The sequence below is a fragment of the Raphanus sativus genome, chromosome 2 (genome assembly GCF_000801105.2).
Source record: "Raphanus sativus cultivar WK10039 chromosome 2, ASM80110v3, whole genome shotgun sequence".
Taxonomy (NCBI): domain Eukaryota; kingdom Viridiplantae; phylum Streptophyta; class Magnoliopsida; order Brassicales; family Brassicaceae; genus Raphanus; species Raphanus sativus.
In genome coordinates, this window is record NC_079512.1 from 8,123,983 (window position 1) to 8,144,880 (window position 20,898).

At 31.4% G+C, this 20,898-nt stretch overlaps 1 protein-coding gene across 2 annotated transcripts; it reads left to right on the top strand.

The window, feature by feature from the left end:
* Positions 1-8,721: 8,721 nt before the first annotated feature.
* LOC108843504 (glutamine synthetase cytosolic isozyme 1-2) lies at positions 8,722-11,136 on the top strand. Of its 2 annotated transcripts, XM_018616715.1 has the most exons (11): positions 8,722-8,938; positions 9,123-9,162; positions 9,273-9,376; positions 9,467-9,515; positions 9,597-9,703; positions 9,782-9,869; positions 9,949-10,077; positions 10,159-10,233; positions 10,326-10,417; positions 10,503-10,662; positions 10,733-11,136. In XM_018616715.1, the coding sequence occupies exons 1-11, from the start codon at positions 8,865-8,867 to the stop codon at positions 10,883-10,885; spliced, it is 1,071 nt and encodes a 356-aa protein (XP_018472217.1). In that variant the 5' UTR covers positions 8,722-8,864; the 3' UTR covers positions 10,886-11,136. The 2 variants fall into 2 exon arrangements, with proteins under 2 accessions (XP_018472217.1, XP_018472218.1); XM_018616716.2 differs by lacking the exon at positions 10,503-10,662 and having other exon boundaries at positions 8,762-8,938; positions 10,784-11,136.
* Positions 11,137-20,898: the final 9,762 nt, after the last annotated feature.

Sequence of the window (20,898 nt, forward strand, 5' to 3'; positions counted from 1 at the left end):
CGCCAGCCTTCTCCAAATACGTTGCAAGTTCCGGGTTTGCACTCCGTATCTCAGCCATGTACCGGTTTAAAATCGTAAACCGTGTGCGCATAAGCAGCCCCTTTCACCAAGTACATGAGATGTTTCCCTTTAAACTTTTTGACAATGTTATCTTGAAGGTGATAATAACATATTCCTCGGGTTGCCCAAGGAAACACCTTCTCACACGCACTTTTAATGGCCGCGTGCCGGTCAGAGACTATCACCAGAGGCTTGTCATGAGATATACAACTAGCCAATTTTGTGAAAAACCATTCCCAAGAAGGTTTATCTTCAGCATCCACGATCCCAAAAGCCAATGGGAATATCTGAAAATTGCCATCTTGTGCGGCTGCAACTAACATAACACCTCCATACTTTCCACTTAGGTGAGTTTCATCCACCACAATGACCCTTCTCTGATACTTAAAACCTTTGATAGAAGCTCCAAAAGAGAGAAATAGATACTTAAATCTTTTCTTAGAATCAAGTTCTATAGCCGTGATAGAATCAGGATTTGCAATGGAGATTTGCTCGAGATATGAAGGCAGACGCGAATACCCTTCTTCTGCTGATCCTCTCACCAATTTCTGTGCATATAACAGTGCTCTGTATGAAGTGGTGTAATCAAGCGTCATGCCAAACATGTTCTTCATTGCATCAGTGATATGCTGTGGAGTTATCCCATCAATGATCCCAACACGATCAATGAAAAGACTACCAACATACTTTGGAGTACAGTGTCTCCGCTGAGCGATTCGGTCTCCAATTGAGCATAAATGTTTTTCCATATACTTTGTTACCCAAAACGTGTTTGGCCCATGTTTCACACTCGCTCTGATCTTCCATCCACAACCGCTAACCCGACATATTGCCACAAGGAGAGTTTTTGTTGATTTGTATATTCCGAAAGAAAACCTACCCCTCACTGCTGTCAACCGCAGCTCTGAAAGCAGTGCATCCTTGCTAACAAAACTCTGGTTGACATAGATGCTGGTACAATCTGATTTTCCTCCTTCAATAGCATTTGTCTTAGCATATGCCTTTTCAATTTCTTCAAAACAAATATTATCATCATCTTCCTCGTCCTCATCTAGAATCTTTCCATAAAGACGGTAATCCCCACCATTCTGATCCGTTTCACCAACAATAGTGTTATCAGCATCCTCCTCCCCATTTTCCTCCTCCCCATTTTCCTCCTCCCCATCTTGATTTTCATCTTCAACAGACTCATTATCACCAACATCTTCAAAACATTCATCAGCCTCATCATTATCACCAACATCTTCTTCCCATTCACCAGCTTCATCATTATCACCAACATCTTCTTCCCATTCACCAGCTTCTTCTCTTTTCTCTGAAACCGTTTCCACCTTGCTGCGGCTTGATACACAAAGACATACTCTATGCGTTTTGAGTATCTCGAGCAAGTTTCGAACTTGTCTATCACTTGTAACATGAATGGGAAGACTGCCTGGAGTCATCATCATTTCTGCTGGTAATGAGTAGCTAATCTCCACAGTCACTGATCTCATGTCCAAGTTATAATCTTCTTGAGCCATTGCAACAAGTTCAGCATGTGTTGAATCTTCATTGAATAAAAACAATCTTGCTCCTTTGAGATCATCAACCACAAAATCCCAACGGAAATCTCTCAACAACCATTCTCCATACACTGCATGTAACTTAAAAATCATCTGCAAATATTCAAAATAAAACACATTAGTAAACATAGAGAAAATGAAGAAGTTCAATAAACATTATCGCAGACGACTTATATTTAAGTCGTCCAGAAGACTTAAAGGTAAGTCGTCTAAAGAGGTCACTTTTGCAATTGAAAATTAAAAGGGACGACTTAATTCTAAGTCGTCCGGCTTTGTTTGTTAAAAAAAAATTTCAGACGACTTATATATAAGTCGTCTACGAAAAACGGGCTAGTTTTGCATTTGACCGAATCGTGTCAGATCTTTGACTATTTCTGGACGACTTATAATTCAGTCGTCTCTGGAAAATAAAAATTTCAATATTTTATTCAAACTAGACGACTTACGTGTAAGTCGTCCTAGGTTTGTTTTGTAATTGAAAAATAAAACTTGAAATTTAACTTTCTCCAGACGACTTAACTAAAAGTCGTCCAGCTAGACGACTTAATTTAAGGTCGTCCGGGATAAGCAAGGTTTGGACGACTTAATTGGGAAAAATTCTGGACGACTTTGCTTTCCCCGGACGACTTTAAATTAAGTCTTCTGACGGGACGACTTTATATTATGTCGTCTGGTAAAAGTTAAATTATGAAGTTTATTTTTCAACTACAAAACTAACCTAAGACGACTTACACGTAAGTCGTCTAGTTTAATAAAATATTGAAATTTTAACTTTCCGAGAGACGACTGAATTATAAGTCGTCCAGAAATAGTCAAAGATCTGACACGATTCGGTCAAATGCAAAACTAGCCTGTTTCTCGTAGACGACTTATATAAGTCGTCTGGAGTGTTTTTTTTCAACAAACAAAGCTGGACGACTTAGTTTAAGTCGTCCGTTTGACCAGAAGACTCATCAGTAAGTCTTCTACATACAGATGACTTACTTGTAAGTCTTCTACGCGAACAGATTTTGAAAAAAAATCAAATTTGTACCTTAAACTAGGTGAGATGACTTCGTTTGCACACAGGGTCTTCTCCAACCACTCAGAACCTCAAACGAAAGCAACCGTAAGTCAAAACGAAAGAAATATGGCTCTGTCAACCATCGACCATATTTTGAATCAAAAGCTTCAGTTTTTTGGATGAATATGGAGAGAAAGTGAAAGAAATGTTGTTTTTAATTCATAACAATTGAAACAGAGAGAGTGTAAAGAGATTTACGTGCATTAAAGGGCATTAAAAGCTCCAAACAGTTCGTACAAGGTTGTTCCCACTATTCATGGCAGTGGCAATATTGTAAATACTTGAAAAAAATGAGGTTGAGACAGTAAAGAAGCCATTTTCGAAAAACAAAAAAAAAAGGGTTAATGGCATTTTCGTAGATAAAATGCAGATGTGGGGTTAAAAACTCAAAAAAAAATGAGTCAAAAGAAAAGGTTAGTTTTCTGTTTGAATTCAAGTTTTGAGTCACTTTTGCAATAAGCCCAATTATGAATATCCGATGAAGTATATTAGTTTTACTTGGAGAATGTGAAACTTTTGATTTGGCGACAGTGTGGATGAAAACTCTGCAGTTTTAGAGATGGTGTTTTAGCAGACTATTCTCTACCCATAAAAATAGTGCATAGGTGTCTTGTCTATAGGAAAAACAAGCTTTTACCGTACATTTGAAGAAATTTTAACAATGAAATGAATTTCTCTAGAGTCACAATCCAACATATCACAAAAACAAAGAATACAATGATGGATAAATTTACACGAAGTGCTCAAACTCAACTAACATCTATATTGTTTATGTTAATACTGCCCCACCGGTTTGAATATTTTCGTTGGTGTCTAGTTTGAAGTAGTGTAGTTTATTGTTAGTAAAAAGATGTAATTCCTTCTTTTAATAATGGTATTATCAATAATAATAGTCTCATCTATACAGTTTTTCTTTAAAAAAAACTCAACTATCATCTAAAATATCGTAACAGTAATTGCATTAAAAACATTATTTGCAGTTGAAAATTAGAACAGTTTACGTCTACATCTACACTACATAAAGTGTCCACATCTACATTGCAAATTGCATATGCAATAATAAATAATACCCTTTGAATTGTACAACTAAGTTCAATCATTTTTTTTAATTGGTCCCCATATATAGCGTTACAACTTCAGGATTATTTCTCTTTCTCAAACTTTTTTTTTCTCTTCTCAAAATTTATTCTAATGTTCCTTTTTATCTTGATCTCATTCTTTTAAAAAAATCTCAATATACCAGTTCAATTTTTCTTCTGTTTATTTTCTCTTGATTATTTCAACTAAGCTAAATTGATATGTTTAGTGATCAAAACAATATGACCAGTGAATGGGCTCATGTTTCATACTATAAACTATTACTAGTCCTTTTAAAAGTTTGATATGGAATCCTTTCATCGTAACATACAGAACATCGTAAGTGATACACGGTATTAATCACCGACTAAGATTCAATCCCTTTATCAAGTTGGAATTTTAAATTAGACCAAATTTTGTTAATGAGAACTAATCATATCGTTGACTTTTGATTCATGTTGATTCGATATTAACAACTTATATCAACATTTTTTTGTGAGAACGTAAAATCGACTCTAGCTGTTGGTGGAAAATAACATACTTTGCAAAAACCGCAAAAGGTAATGTATTTCAACTTTTAAACACAGAAAACTGTGAAAAAGAAGATCCTATTTGGTTGGTAAGGTGAAGGTCTTGTTGATGAGTTGAAAAATTAGAAGTACGGTCAAAAATAAAAGCATCTACTTTACTTTTCCAATTCTTCTCAGAAAAAAAGAAAAAATTAATAGAATTAATTCACATGCATATTGAATACACTGTGTTAAAAAAAAGAAGAAGCATATTGAATAGACTAAAAAAGTTCTAGGTAAACTGTCTGTGGAAAAGTATAGAATATAAAACACGAAAATAAAAGTTTTTGATATAAAGTAATAATTTTTAATTTTACTTTGGTTATGTATTTTTTTACTAAAAAACAGGCAGACAATAAACATGCTTACGTAAGTTTTATTATCATTATTTTGTTTCCAGTATCTTTTCTTGTGGTTATGGGTCAAAGAATTCTTGCTATCACGGGCCTTGAAATGAGTGCTTAATGGTTGACAAAAAAAAATGGAGTGCTTAAAATGGTCATTGTGGTTGTTGTGGTGGTACAAATATTAATCTGGTTCTTTTTAGAAAAACTTCTCAAGAACATAAAACATTATAGTTTGACATATCTGCCTAGCCATTCTCATTTTAAACTTTCTTTTTAAGATATAATTTTATTAAAATTATTTGGTAGCTAGAGACTATGCACTTGAAAATAATAAATATTTAAGAATGTAGATAATCATCACTTTTCGATGAAAATGCTAAAAATATACAAATATTGCTAAAAGTATATAAATTATTTTAACTATGAATAATAAAAATTAATATGGAAAAGGTAATGAACGAAATGTTATTTTCATGGATGTTCTAGTCGGTAGTTTGGATGGTTGTACACCGGACCAGCGTTGTTGCAAAGTCATTTTAGTAAAAATCAAAATCAGAGAAATTTAGCTATTAGTTGGTTTTATCAAGTGTTCAAAAAAAAGTTGGTTTTTTCATCGAATGTATATATTTTTCTTATTATGTATGGTTTATAATATAGGAGATATTCTGCGCTATTCAAATTGATGATGATACACAACTAAATTTAGAAAACTTACTTCTCAAACTATATATTTAAGAAAAAGAGATAGATCTTTTTTTTTGCAATTTGATATCTTTTTAATGTAGATATTTGTGTATATATATGGTTTGCTATTAAAATTGTTTTAAAATTAGTATTACTGATATTACTTGAGGCTGAATATTTATATATAATGTAGTTCATATTTTGATTTTCTTTTCATATATCTGGGATTAATTTTAAACTAAAATCCAAACTAATTTTTAAGAAATATAAAAAATTAAAATATTTTACCATTCTGAGCTGTTTACAATAGCCAAAACAAATTTATTATGAAATCATTTTTAATAGGGGTATCTCACAGTAAGACTTCTAAAATATTGCTAAACTATTCTTTTGAGTATTAAAAAATTTGGCACTGAAATCATCCAAAATTTAAAATGAAAATATTACAATTTAAAGATATTTACAATTAAATATTAATTTGAGTATTAAAAAAATGACACTGAAAATTATCCTAAATTTAAAATGAAAAATATTATAATTTAAAGATATTTATAAGTAAATATTAATATATTATTTTATGTTTAGATTTCGTATAAGAACGTTAATCTTTATTCGAAAAGCTTTACAATCTAATAAATCGTCAATGTTGATCTCTAACATAAACCTCCAAAACCATTTTCTTTACCATTTTAACATTACTGGTTTTGAGATTTTGAGGGTTGTATGCGATTTAGAAAAAAAAAAACTTTTTTGAAAAAGAAATTGAAAATGTATATTTGTGTAGTTTGGTTCGAAATTTTTTTTTGATAACTCTGGTATCTGGGCAGTCACATTCCCAACTATCTCCCCGAAAGGGGTCTAGCGCCCCAACAGAAAGGATGTTAAATCCGTTGTGACCAAAACTCGAACCCAGATAGCGGGCAGTACAATTATACCTCCTTTACCACCAAGCTACGAGTGAATGTTTCATATAACTTTGAGACCATAAGTGAATGTTTCATATAACTTTGTCCAGGACCGACTCTGCATTTAACTCCGTGCCACAAGATGGTTAGATGGATTATTGGTTTCCTCGACAATTCTTAATATCATATAGTCATCATGTAAAAATAACAAAAAAGATAATAATTAGTATTTTTTAACACAAATAATAATTAGTATATATTCTACAAAGAACGGAGTGTGCTTATCAAGATCGAATCTTTTTGTTTCTTTTCTGATATTTGATTGATTGTTTTATAATAACAGAGTGCGGCTCGCACCTTAAGACTGGCGCCAGTTAGCAACAACTTTGAGGAAGCGGTTACTTTGGTTTGTAGACTGAGAGTGGACCCGACGCGTCATTCAATCGCCTTCCTAATTGCCATTAACCGGCTGCCGGTTCAACCTGTTCTTCTCCTTTCGTTTGGGACAACATGCACATGTTTTACTTCTATACTACTCTTTCGTTGTTAATAATCTTGTACGGATGGATTAAAATGGCGGTGTTGTTGTAATCAAATCATCAAACGACGGGTTTCTTTCGTTTTTGTCAATTTTCTTTTTAACAATTGTTCAACTGAAAAAAAATTTGGTTGAAAGTTTTGGTTAATTTCATGTTTCAGGTTGGATCACAAATTTCACAGTTATCATAGCTTTACTAAGAATATATGGTTCATTTGGCATAACTAGATTTTTGACGAATCATTTTAAATAACATAAAATTTAACAAAAAAGTTTATGCATAATGTAAGAGATGATGAAAACGAAAAAAATTAATTTAAATGAAAATGATGACGGCAAAGCTTTTATTGTTGGTGTTTTCAACTAAAGGGAAAAAGACTCCCTCCAATGCACTTTCCATTCAGAAAATTATGAGTTTGTAGAGTATTTTTTATAAGTAGAAACAAAACAGTATCAATTGCCGCAAACAATCTGCTTTTAGTTTTGGTTACTTTCATTTTTGGTGTTTCGGAGTACATTAGGCTTTTGTTCCATTTATTTTGTGTATATTTCTATGTAAATATATGATCTACCTTTTTATTTTTTAACTATGATATTACGTCTATCTATTATATGATTCATCCATTTGATATTTTTATTTTGACCGTCGTCTGCTCTTACATTTTTACGTCTGTAATAAGCCAATTATTATACGTCTATTATATTTGATTTTCATCCATTTGATATTTTATATTTATCACTCGGACTTCCGTAAGTCTGATTTTTTTCCAGAAACGATACTTACAAAACATTTTTGGTCAAAAATCGGTGAAAAAACTGGTTTCTATATTTCCTCGCCTATTTGGCCAACCTCCTTGTAAGAAAAGAGTATGAATGGTTACTTTACAATACTAAGTTAGGCATGAACATTTTAACTTGTATCCGAAAATTCGAATTGGAACCGACCCAAAAATATCCGACCGAAACCGAAACGAATATTTACGAGTATCTTTTGGGTTTAATTTTTTTACCCGAAAAAACTGAAACCGAAAAGAACCGACATGAATAGATCCGGACCCGAAAATAGCCGACCCGAAAAGATCTGACCCAACAAAAAAGATTTGTACCCGACTTAAAAACATATATATTTAAAACTATGATATTTTATATATATATATATATATATATATATATTATTTTATGATTCAGTTGAAATATCTTTTGTTAACAATATTTATTATTATTATGTAACATTTTTAAATAATATAAATTTTTAAAATTTAGAGTTCAGAAATGTTTATTTAATTACTAATAGTTTAATTTAAGTTATATTGTGAAATTTTAGATATATATGATAAATATTGATTAAATATAATATGTCATGTCTTTTTAGATTCTAAATATTCGAACTCGATCTAGATCCGATATAAACCTGAAAATTACGGGTATTTTACAAATATTAGAATTATAGACCCGAATCGACCCAGATCCGACAAGACCTTACCCAAAACCGATCCGAAAAATTATAAATACCTATATGGATCCAAAATTCCAAGATTAGAAAGACCCGGACCTAACATGATCCGATCTGAATCCGATCCGAAGACTCGGATGCCCAGGCCTAGCTAAAGTTATTATTACCCTAGAATACCTACTCAGTTACTCTTTACAAGAAATTCAACGCATACATAACTTCTCATAAATTATCCACCTACTTGAATATCAAATCTACAATATACAGTAATTTGAGAATAAGTCAATGATGTTTTTTTTGTCAATAATCAAGTTTAAGGACGACACGAAAACAATAATCACCATTATTAAACTATATAACTTCAATTTAATACATTGGTTAGATAAAAGAAATCGCGTTATTACATTTTATGGTTTTAATTTAAAAATAATATTTGGAAAGCATAGGCTCTCTCTCTCCCTATCTCTGTAGTATGTACCCTCGTTGCTCTCTATAAGTACTCCCACAACCACGAACTCCAAAACATCATCTCATAAACCAAAAACCACATTATCCGAGATTTGATTATTTCTCACTACAACCTTCTTGTCATTTTTTTCTGTAACCATGAGTCTTCTGACCGATCTCATTAACCTTGACCTCTCAGACAACACTGAGAAAATCATCGCTGAATACATATGGTTCGTCTTCCTCCTTAGTTCTTGCCTCTTTCTTACACATTCTCGTTTAGGTTCTTGTTCTTTTCTTATCCGGAGAACGGGAATGGATAGAAGAAAACATTTTATAATTACATCTTCAACCACACAAAAAGAGTCATGTGTTTTGTCGTTTTCTTATTTTGGAGAGTTTTTGTTTTATAAACAGGGTTGGTGGTTCAGGAATGGACATGAGAAGCAAAGCTAGGGTAAATCTTTTTCACTTCAACTCGATGAAAAATAAAAAAAATGTATCGGAAAATTAACTCACAAGCAAAGCTAGATTGAACTACTGATTCTCTTTTTTGTTTACCTGCAGACTCTCTCTGGACCTGTGACCGATCCATCACAACTCCCAAAGTGGAATTATGATGGTTCAAGCACTGGCCAAGCTCCTGGTGAAGACAGTGAAGTGATCTTATAGTAAGACCTCTTCTCAAATTTTATCACTATTTCAAACTCATCTTTTTTTTTTTGCTTTGATAACCGCTCTTTTTTATTTGTGTTCCTTAGCCCTCAAGCGATTTTCAAGGATCCGTTCCGTAGAGGCAACCACATTCTTGTGAGTTGTTAAACTTCGGTTTTCTTGCACATGTTCTGTTTTGGCAGTTAATGAAAACGTTTCTTTATCGGTTTTGGTTAGGTCATGTGTGATACTTACACCCCTGCGGGTGAACCAATTCCTACGAACAAGAGACATGCTGCTGCTCAGATCTTTAGCCACCCTGATGTTGTAGCTGAAGTGCCATGGTTAACCCAAATCCCCCTGTTCTGTTTTGGTTATATATTTTTCGGTTTCTTGCGGTCTGATTTTGCTCTACATACTAGGTATGGAATTGAACAAGAGTACACTCTCTTGCAGAAGGATGTGAAGTGGCCTGTTGGATGGCCCATTGGTGGCTTCCCTGGCCCTCAGGTATATTCTGTTTTAACAATTCTTCTTCAATTCTCTGTTCTCAGCTTCTGATGTTTATACAAAAACCATATTTTCTCAGGGACCATACTACTGCAGTGTTGGAGCTGACAAATCTTTTGGAAGAGACATTGTTGATGCTCACTACAAGGCTTGTTTGTATGCCGGAATTAACATCAGTGGGATCAATGGAGAAGTCATGCCTGGTCAGGTATAACTTCAAGATCCAATAGAATTAAATCTTTTTTTGCATAATGTAGTAATGACCAAATCATTTTTTTTGTTGAGACAGTGGGAGTTCCAAGTCGGACCATCGGTTGGTATCTCAGCCGCTGATGAAGTGTGGATCGCTCGTTACATTTTGGAGGTATCATTAAACCATCATCCACTATCAGTTGTTGTTGATTCTCCTAATTAAATATATACTTAAGTACAAGCTTTGGTGGTTTTAAAAAACAGAGGATCACAGAGATTGCTGGTGTGGTTGTATCTTTTGACCCAAAACCAATTCCTGGTGACTGGAACGGAGCTGGTGCTCACACCAACTACAGGTAAAGGATCATGCAACTTAAGCTTGTTATGTAGTTGATTTTTGGAAAAAGAAAATCTGAAAATTTAGGTAAATGACTTTTTCAGTACTAAGTCGATGAGGGAGGAAGGAGGATACGAGATAATCAAGAAGGCAATCGATAAGCTCGGACTGAGACACAAGGAGCACATTTCTGCTTATGGTGAAGGCAACGAGCGCCGTCTCACCGGGCACCATGAAACTGCTGACATCAACACTTTCAAATGGGTAAACTTTTAAAACTTTAAAGAGTTGATAACATTTTTGTGTACTAAACTTTTTGTTATTGTGTTAAAAGGGTGTTGCAAACCGTGGAGCATCAATCCGAGTAGGACGTGACACGGAGAAGGAAGGGAAAGGATACTTTGAGGATAGGAGGCCAGCTTCCAACATGGACCCTTACATTGTTACTTCCATGGTTGCAGAGACTACTATCCTTTGGAATCCTTGAAGAAATATGCCAATAATATAACTTGAAATCTTTTGGGGGTTTCAAGTTTGTGTTTTCTATAATTATTTAAGCAATTACCGGGTTGATGTTACCGGGGTTTGTGGTTTGGGGCCTTTCTTTTAATCTCTTTGTGTTTTGGGGTTTGTGATTGGAGCAAAACCTGATTTGCTCTGTTTCCTTGACCTTTTATTTGACCCCTTAAAATTTGTATTAATAAGACGATCTGAAAAAGGCCTTTTCATGTTTCAATCTTTAGACTGTTCAACAAGTTCACTTTTTTGTCAAGGGTTCAACAAGTTCACAAATAACAAAATTCTTTGTTAGGCCGAGCACCTGTAAGCTAGACTGGTCCAGCTCTAAAAATAGTGGTACACACGTAAATGTATTGTAGGCGCCGTTATAAAATACAATCATGGATCATATTCAATCTGGATAAACATATCTTTCTTGAACAATTGATGGATCATAACTTATTAGAAATTGGGCATTTGAAATGTTTGTAATGCGAGTATCATCAATTCCTCAATCAAACTTTAATTGGCTTGATGATGCTGGTTGCACCTCCCGAAAATGACAACTCGATCACCTTATCCTTTGGACCATGCGATAAGAGTCCCAAGATTGTGCAATCTTTAGAGTATTTCTAAAAAGATTTTTTTTTTATTTTAAAGTTTAAAACTCTATATCTAAAATTTTAAAGTGTTATTCTCCAAAATCAAAACTTCAAATCTAATCTCAGAATTATTTGTTTTTAATGTATTGTTCTTATGTTTGCATAATAAAAAATAAATCCATAAAACTTTTATAAATAATCAGCACATATATAAAATGGTAATTCTCTCAAATAGCTATTTTTAATTTTTTGTCACAAAAATATCACTCAAAAAATAAAATGATCAAAATAGCTTCTTTTTGTTTTGAAAATTTTAATTTTTAATTTTAATTTTTATTTTTTGAAATTCACCTTTTAACTCTGAACCCTAAATCTAAATTTGTTAACTCAAATGGTATAAATACATATTTTATTCTTTAATAAAACCTATTTTGGTCATTTTTCCTCTTTGAGTGCTATTATTGTGAAGATAAACTAAAAATGGACTGTCAAAGAGAATTTCTCTATATAAAAATATTACAGAAATATTAATTAATAAAATCTTATACCAAAATATAAATCATAAATAGAAATACATAATTAAATATTAAACTACAAGCAAATACCACATTATTCCATAAAAATTATTTCAGTAATGCTCTATTTTCGATTATACAAAATTTGTTTGTAAGATATTTAGGAGATTTTGGAAGTTCCAAAGCAAATTTACCCGACTATTAGTGTTGTTATAACATTTTTATTTATGTAATAATTATGTTTTCATGTACTTTTTAAAGAATTTTTTATTATGTTTTCTTTTGTAATATTCTTGTTTGTCTAATTCTAGTTTTAAAATAATATGTCTTATTTTAAAAATTTCATTGTGTAAAACTTGAACTTATAAAAACAAATCTGAAATATTTATGAGATATAAAATTTTTAAAGATTAAAAATAAACGAGAAAATTTAAAAACCATAAATTTAGTCTATAATTAATTGTAACTAATAAAATGAAAATAAAAATATAAACTTCAAATTTTGAGTTTTTGAATAATAAAACTTCAATTTTCACTTCTCAAAACTCTAAATTTAAAATTTATTTTTGCTAAACCAATTATATCTGAAGTTATAGAGTTCCTTTTGCATATGCTCTTAACTCTTAAGCAACAAGGATTTCTCAAGATCAATCTTGTTCTGTGATCTATCGAACTTTGTCCACTTGAAACTTTTTATTAGTTTGTCTGTTTGCCTCAATGATTAGGAAGTAACCAAAATAGTGATACCAAAATAGTGACCGCGGGCCTAGCCCATATAAGATCCATGCGGGGCGGGTTTGGTTAGGGCAAAAGGAGGCTCATTATTTAGCGGGCTTCGCGGGTTAGGACCTGTGCGAATTTGGGTTTCATACGGGACGGACCTGATTTGTTCTGCGGGAAAGATAGAACCCGCAACCACTTGAGCTTCATCTCAAACAAGAGAGAATGGCGATGACGATAAAGATGCGATCTTCACCGACTCAACTGATGGACCTCCGGTGATGGCGCTTCTGGAGTTTCTTCTCTTCTTCGGGATTCTTCTTCTCTTTTTCCTCCTCGGCTTCTACTGTTTTCACAAATCAAACTTGCATGTTGAGAGGTAACTGTTTTCTTCTCTAATACTAATCTATTACTACTCTGAATCGTGTTTTTCAAATGATGTATTTCTTCAATTGCGCACGCTTTCTGAGCATAAGTTTTGATTATTAAAATATCAGGCTGTTCTAGAGAAGCTCAGTTACATGCTTATTTGCCGCCTATCAAGCAGGTAAATTTCATGTGTTGTCTGAAAGAAATTTCATATATAAGATGATACAAATTTCTCTTCATCTTCAACTTGAAATTGTCTAAAAAGTATAGCTCTGGTTACATCAAGAGACTTAGACATCAAACCGTACTAATCATGCTCGTGGTTGTGCAGGCAGTGGAAGTTCAGACTCCCGCAGGCCGACCCGCATAGACCCATGCATATAGTGGGGAGGGTTTTGGGCAGCCATTCTGGAGACTGCATTCTGCATAGGCCTGACCAGGGCCGTCTTTTAGCACGTGCAAGTGGAACGGTCGAACATGGTCCAAAATTTTAGAGGATCCATATTTTTTTTTATTTTTTTTACTAATAGTTATAAATTTAAAATCATATTTTTATAAAATCAGAATGACTATTTTAATTTAGTTTTCGTATTTATAACCAATAAATATAAACTACAATCTTTTTTTATATAACCAACTAAAAATGCAATAAATTAGGAAGTAGTTATTATTTATATCAATTATATATTATGGAAAGTAATAAATAGTTGGTGTGTGTTAGAATATTCAGTGGTAGTATTAAAAGTCAATATTCTAATTGATTATGTTTAGAAAACAATTATCTATAAATACGGAGAACAAAATATATTTTTTTCATCATTTTTAGTTAAAAATAGCAAACACGAAGAAAATAAAGCTAGCTTGACAAGAAAAAAGAGTGACTTGTTCAATCAAGAGTATATAGTTTACTATTTCGATTTTTTTACTTTATTATATTTATAGATTATGATTTCTGATCGTGAATATAATAAACGTAAAAAACTGAAAAAGTTAAAAAATGATCAAATTTGATGATTTGATCTATGATTTTGCATTAAAAATGCTAAATAATTAAATTTAGTGATTTGATCAATGATTTTACATTAATAACAAAAAAATAGTGTTATTTAGATTATAAATAATTAAATTAATTAGTGTTATTTAGATTAAAAATAATTAAATTAATGTATTTATTTTATATTATAATGGTATTTTGTAAAAAAAACAAAATTATTTCAGATTATTAAAAGAGGTCTTATTTTCTTTTTTAAACAGGGTCTGTGAAAAGTTTGAGAAAGTCCTGGGCCTGACCCGACATGACCCCCAATTACTCTGCGGGATGAGAAGAGACAACCTGTTTGCCATCTCTAATACAAAAACAGTATTTATGGAATGTTTTAAAAATATATTTGAAAAGTTATATTCATAACTCCTGATTTTTTTTTGTCGGACAGATAGGTTTCTTCGTTGAATATATGTAACTTTTCGCATATTATTTCTTGGTTGTTTATATATATATATATATATGAAACACTGCAAAGAATGGAGACTTAATCAAAACAAGAACAATAATTAAGAACTATTTTTAGAATTCTATAGAAAATTGAAGAGAGACGAAACATTTTTGAGAGAGAAAATTCTGAGAAATCAACCAGAAGGATTCTATAAGTGATCAATCTGTTATTTTTTCCTGACTTTTATATTCATTTTCAACTCATACCGAGTGTTATGGGCTAAGATATATATTCAGTTTAACACGCTTCTGCATATAATTCTCTTACATTGGTAACAAAACATTTGGATTCAATTTTGACATGTTAACGTTCTTAATAATCATGGATGAAAAAAATAATTCGTTCATTATGAATTGAAGAAATAAATAATGTTTAAAATGATTTAAAATAGTGAATCCGTAACTATATGATGAAATAAATTAAAAATTTGCATGTGTTTATTATAAAGATTTGTTTGTTCCAATTGGAGTTAGAAAGAAGCTTCACCTCCCGTTGATGAAAATAATCGCTCCCAGAAGTTTCTAGGTAGATTTGAAAAAAATATTTCTCAATTTGAAACGCATTAGTTAATTATGGAAAAAACGGTCATTTCATACCCAACATATCACAATATGTTTAATTCATACCCGACTTATATAACCGTGCCAAAACATACCTGAACTTATATGATCGTGCCAAAACATACCCAACTTATAATGTTTTTGGCAAAATCATACATCAGTCACCACATCAGCTGCCATGCCATCTACTTTTGTTCGCCTGGATGCAACGTTAGCTAAATTAGCTAACGAAGATATCATGTGTATAATATTTTTTAACTAAATAATTTTGTTATAAAAAGCAATCTTTAGAAAATGTAAAATTTTATATTTTTTATTATTTAGTTAAATTAAAAAAATTAATTAAATTTTAGTCTTATATAAGAGATATATTCATAAATGTTTCGATCCTATCAAAAATCGTCCTTATAAAAGTTATATATGTATTGTAATGATTCAAATCTAATGCTAGTGTTGCAGATGTGTTACTCTTGATTTAATCATAGTTGTGTTAATCTAATTTTTTTACATATAAATAACATACCCATGATTAATAAAGCATAAAATGATTTTTTTTACGCTTGATTAAAAAAGCGTAACATAATTTATTTTTACGCTTTATTAATCATGATGTTATTTAAATTTACAAAAAATAGATTAAATGTAAATAACATAATTATAATTAATAAAGCATAACATGATTCATTTTTACGCTTTAATCTTGGGTATATTATTTACATTTAAAATATTAGATTAACACAACCATGATTAATCAAGAGTAATACGTCTGCAACACTAGCATTAGATTTGAATCATTAAAATACATATATAACTCTTGTAATGACAGTTTTTGATATGATTGAAATATTTACGAATATATCTCTTATATAAGTTAGAATTTAATTATTTAATTAATTTTTGTTAATTTTACTAAAAATAAAAAAAATATAAATTTTATATTTTCTAAAAATTTATTTTTATAACAATTTTTTTTAAAAAAAAAATATACACATGGCATATTCATCAGCAAAATTAGCTGACGTTGCATCCACATGAATAAAAGTATATGACATGGCAGCTGATGTGGCGACTGGTGTATGATTTTACCAAAAAATTATAAGTTGGGTATGTTTTAGCACGGCCATATAAGTTCAGGTATATTTTGGCACAGTCATATAAGTCGGGTATGAATTGAACATATTGTGATATGTTGGATATGAAATGGTCATTTTCCCGTTAATTATGTATGGGAACATATAATAATAGTGTTGATTAGATAATGTCTGCTTTGTTTTGTTGATTTTATGTGGTCTATCTTTTATCTTTTATATAATACTCCCTCTGTTTCTCAATAAGTGTCATTTTAGAGTTGTGCACACGGATTAAGAAATCATTAAATTTTACATATTTTCCATACAAAAACATCATTACTCATACATTTCAACCAATAGAAAAATAAAATGCAGAATAAAATTAATAAATTTTGCATTGAAATGCTAAAACGACACTTATTTTGCAACGAAAAAAAATCTCTACAACGACACTTAATATGAAACGGAAGGAGTAATTGTTTAGTTTAAATAATATTGTAACTCTGTGACAATATTTTAAATTTTATATAAATAAGTTAATTTTTCAAGTTTTATGAGTAAAAATGCTAATTGTAGATAGAAAGAATGCTCTTAAGGAGTTCTATTGAAACTAAAAAATATAAGTCTTCGCGCCGTTTATACGAGAATAAATGGAGTTTAAAAAAAATGTTTGCATAGGAAAATCTTCTAGGAATAAAAGATATAGGGCCAAAGAGAGAGCCAAAAAAAATATTTTGTGTGTAATCCTGCGGATAATCTCGAGTGTTATCAGTTTCGGTACGTAGACCAAATAATATAATGTAAGCAAAATTTTCTAGATTCATGAAGATATAGAACATCTTATAAGTTATCTAAATTCAAATAAAAAAAGAAGGTCATTCCACTCTATTGTGACAAAATGACCCATCCCAACCAAGTTTCATAATTTTGAGTCCGATATCTCGAATAAGATTTTCCTACCTCTGAAGGAAAGGGTCTTTCCTTTTTGGCCCGGTTGTGGGCGAGGAAGGATTCAAACCCCCGACACCGTGGTTCGTAGCCACGTACTCTAATCCTCTCGGCTACCAGTCTCATTCTGTTTCTACTGGATCTGTTCTCAGTTTTCTGTATTATTTTAAAGTTTTACAAAGATAAAAAATGTATAATTTTATATAATTTATTTTGGTTATATAAAAATAGCATTTAAATAAAATTGTTTAACCAATAAAAATACATTGTTTTGTAATTGGTTACAAATTTTAAATGACACTAAATTTTATTTAAAAAATGAAAACATCATTTATTTTAAAAATATAAAATTTTAAAAATCACTTCTAATGATACAGACGGGAGCATATGGTAAGCATGTTATTTCCTAGACATTTTATTTAGTTTACCTAAAAACGATAACAAGATTACGTTCATCTACTATAAGCATGTTATTTCCTAGAAATTTTATTTAGTTTAAAAACGATAACGAGATTATGTTCATCTACTCAGGGCCGACTCATATAGAAGGGCGAGCAGTGCGACCCCTCAGAGTCCATGATATTAAGGATCCAGATTTTTCCATTTTCTTTAAAAAAATAGTTTTAAGAAGAAAAATAAATAAATATACATGTATTCTAATTTTTTATTTGTATGTTTTATAACATTTACCTGTAATAATGGAATTTATGGTAATCTTTAGTTGCAATAATTTTGAACGTGGAAACACATAAGAACTCTTGAATAGAAAGAGTAATTCTTGGGTTCACTCCCTAGGATGAACCTCTAGGTTCATCCACCAATAGGAGTTCACCATTTTGTATTCAATATTTTTTAAAAAAAGAAACAAAATATTGTCATATTTTTAAAATTAAAAGATAAGAATAAGTAAAAAATAATATTAGTTGGAAACAAAAAAACTTTTAAAAAATGATTTTAATGCCATCGACAAAACACTAAACCCTAAATATTAAACCCTAAACCCTAAATGCTATATCCTAAACCCTTGGGTAAATCTTAAACCCTTGGATAAATCTTAAATTCTAGGGTTTATGATTTATCCAAGGGTTTAGGGTATAATATTTAGGGTTTAGTGTTTTAATGACGGTACTAAAATTACTTTAAAAAATCAAGAATTTTGAATTTGTCCAAGGGTTTAGGATTTACCCAATAGTTTAGGATTTAGGGTTTAAGGTTTAGCATTTTGCTGATGTATTAAAAGTCTTTTTAAAAAATATTTTTTTTCAACTACTATTATTTTTTTATTTTAATTATTGAGCTTTTATCTTTTAATTTTTTAAAAAGATAATATAACTTGACAATATTTTTGTTTCTTTTTTTAAAAGATATTAAATATAAAATGGTGAACTCCTATTGGTGGGTGAACCTAGAGGTTCACTCTAGGGAGTGAACCCAAGAATTACTCGAATGGAAATAGAAAAGAAAATTTATATGTTCTCATATCTAAATTTAAAAACTTTTATACAATACAATATAAAAAAAAATTGATTGAATTATTATTTTTATTATTAAAGGGCCTAAAATATATTTTTTTGTCCAAGGGTCCCTATAAACTACTCCCTCCGTTTCATATTATATGTCGTTCTAACCTTATACACACAGATTAAGAAAACATTTAATTTTACATATTTCCAAAATAAAAACACTATTACCAATACACCTAATCATGTATCAACCAATAGAAAAATAGAAAAGAGAATATTGTCAATAAATTTTGCATTGAAAACCGAAAACGACACTTATTTTGAAACAAAAAATTTCCTCTATAACGACATATAATTTGAAACGGAGGGAGTATGAGCCAGCCCAACATCTAGTGATAAGCATGTTTAGGAACGGCAATCAAGGACCTGGACCGCGGGCCTGACCCGTAAAGGCTTGCTGCGAAGCAGGATTGGACCTCCATTTGATAAGCCCGCAAAATTGCAGGCCTCGCGGGACGGGCTCAAAGCGGGACGGATTCAAAGCGGGATGGATTCAAAGCGGGACGGACCGAAAGCGGGATGGATTAAACCGCAGGATTTTGAAGACCCGCAATCATAAGTCTCCATTTCTGCTTTCACCTGAGAGAGAGAGAGAGAGAGAGAGAGAGAGAGAGAGAGAGAGAGAGAGAGAGAGAGAGAGAGAGAGAGAGAGAGAGAGAGAGAGAGAGAGAGAATGCGATTAGACATTATGGAGCCCGTTGATGGTGGTTTCAGGGTCGATGATGCTTCCGGTCTCCCAAGCACATCTGCTCTGCACCGGTGGAGCTTCTTCAAACCATCATAAATGATAATAGAAACATTAGTTTTGCATAAACTTAATGATTGATCTTGTAAGAGTATGCTCGATCATGTGCAAGCTGAAACTCAATTCTTGTCTTTGTTTGTTTGTGCATGTAGAAACAAGTAATGTAATATTCGATGTCATGCGGGATGGCCAGTGAAAAAGGCCTGCATATTTTGCGGTATGGGATTGGACAGCTAGTTTGAAGACGGTATTCCGCGCGGAACAGGCCCACCGTGTACTACCAGAAGCCGATCCACAGCAGTTCGGAACGGGATAGGACGGGAGAGCCCAATTACCATCCCTAAGTATGTTAAGCATGTTATTCCTAGGCATTTATTAGTTTTCCTCTTAAAGTCACCGATAAGAACAAGCCGTCAAAGATGACTTCTGGCTTAATATCCCACGTTCAAAACATTGATATTTAGGCTTTACTTAATTTTATCATTTTAAAAAACGTTTTATATGTAATCAAACTACCATAAAATCTCATAACATCATCCGCTTCAAATTTGTGTGGACGTGGCCTAAACCTTTACTTATATATAGACTAGAGTAAACCCGCCCTACGGGCGGGCGAATGAATAAACTAACAATACAAATTTGAAATTCTAACTTAATTTTAACTGAAAATACAATTAAGGTTCATAATTGTTTTGCAACAATCTTAGCTATGTATTTTAAAGTTTATTTTAGAAATTATCAACTTATCGAATTGTAGTAAAATTTTTAAAATAATTATTTAATTCCTGTCGGAGTTTCTTTTAGTTTAACTATGCCAATAAGACACACAGTTTTTTAAAATTACAGAAACTATGAAACATTAGATATTTATTAAAGTTTATGTTTATATTAAAACATTTACTAAATGTTATTTTTAAATCGTTATTTTCAATTTCTCTTATTATGTTCATCTCTGACGGTTAAAATTGTTTGATGTTATGTTATTCAACTTCAAAAATTTTGCATAATTCAATAATTTTGTTATTATATTTTTTATATATTGTTAGTTTTCATTTCTCTTAGAATTTTCTGATTATGTATTAATCATTGATTGTTGTTTCATTATTTTTAAATTGATTTTTCAAAGCTAAGTTTTATGACTAAAAATGAAAAAGTCAGTGGTATAGTGCATTTTAAGAATTTTTAACTCTCAAGTCAAGAGTTATAGTGCATGTCGACAGTTCTTGAATTGTTTTTTAACTCTCATGTAAGCTTGTTGTTACTGCCATCAAGGGACCAACTTGACTGTAAACCAAATCAGACAACTTACCCTTAACAGCTGGACTTATGCTTATTTCTCGACTAAGTTTGATAAAACATGAACACTTATGATGATGATAAAATTGACCTTCATTACATTTACACGAAGCTGCATGTGTAATTTGTAAAACATTTTTTTGTTTGTCTTTTTTTTTTTT

What these genes read in the sequence shown, in the direction of transcription:
- LOC108843504 (XM_018616715.1), top strand. Translation starts at nt 8,865, where the DNA reads ATGAGTCTTCTGACCGATCTCATTAACCTTGACCTCTCAGACAACACT. An exon ending in ACATGAGAAGCAAAGCTAGG is followed by an intron (nt 9,163 to 9,272) that starts GTAAATCTTTTT and finishes GTTTACCTGCAG; the next exon opens with ACTCTCTCTGGACCTGTGAC. An exon ending in ACATCAACACTTTCAAATGG is followed by an intron (nt 10,663 to 10,732) that starts GTAAACTTTTAA and finishes TTGTGTTAAAAG; the next exon opens with GGTGTTGCAAACCGTGGAGC.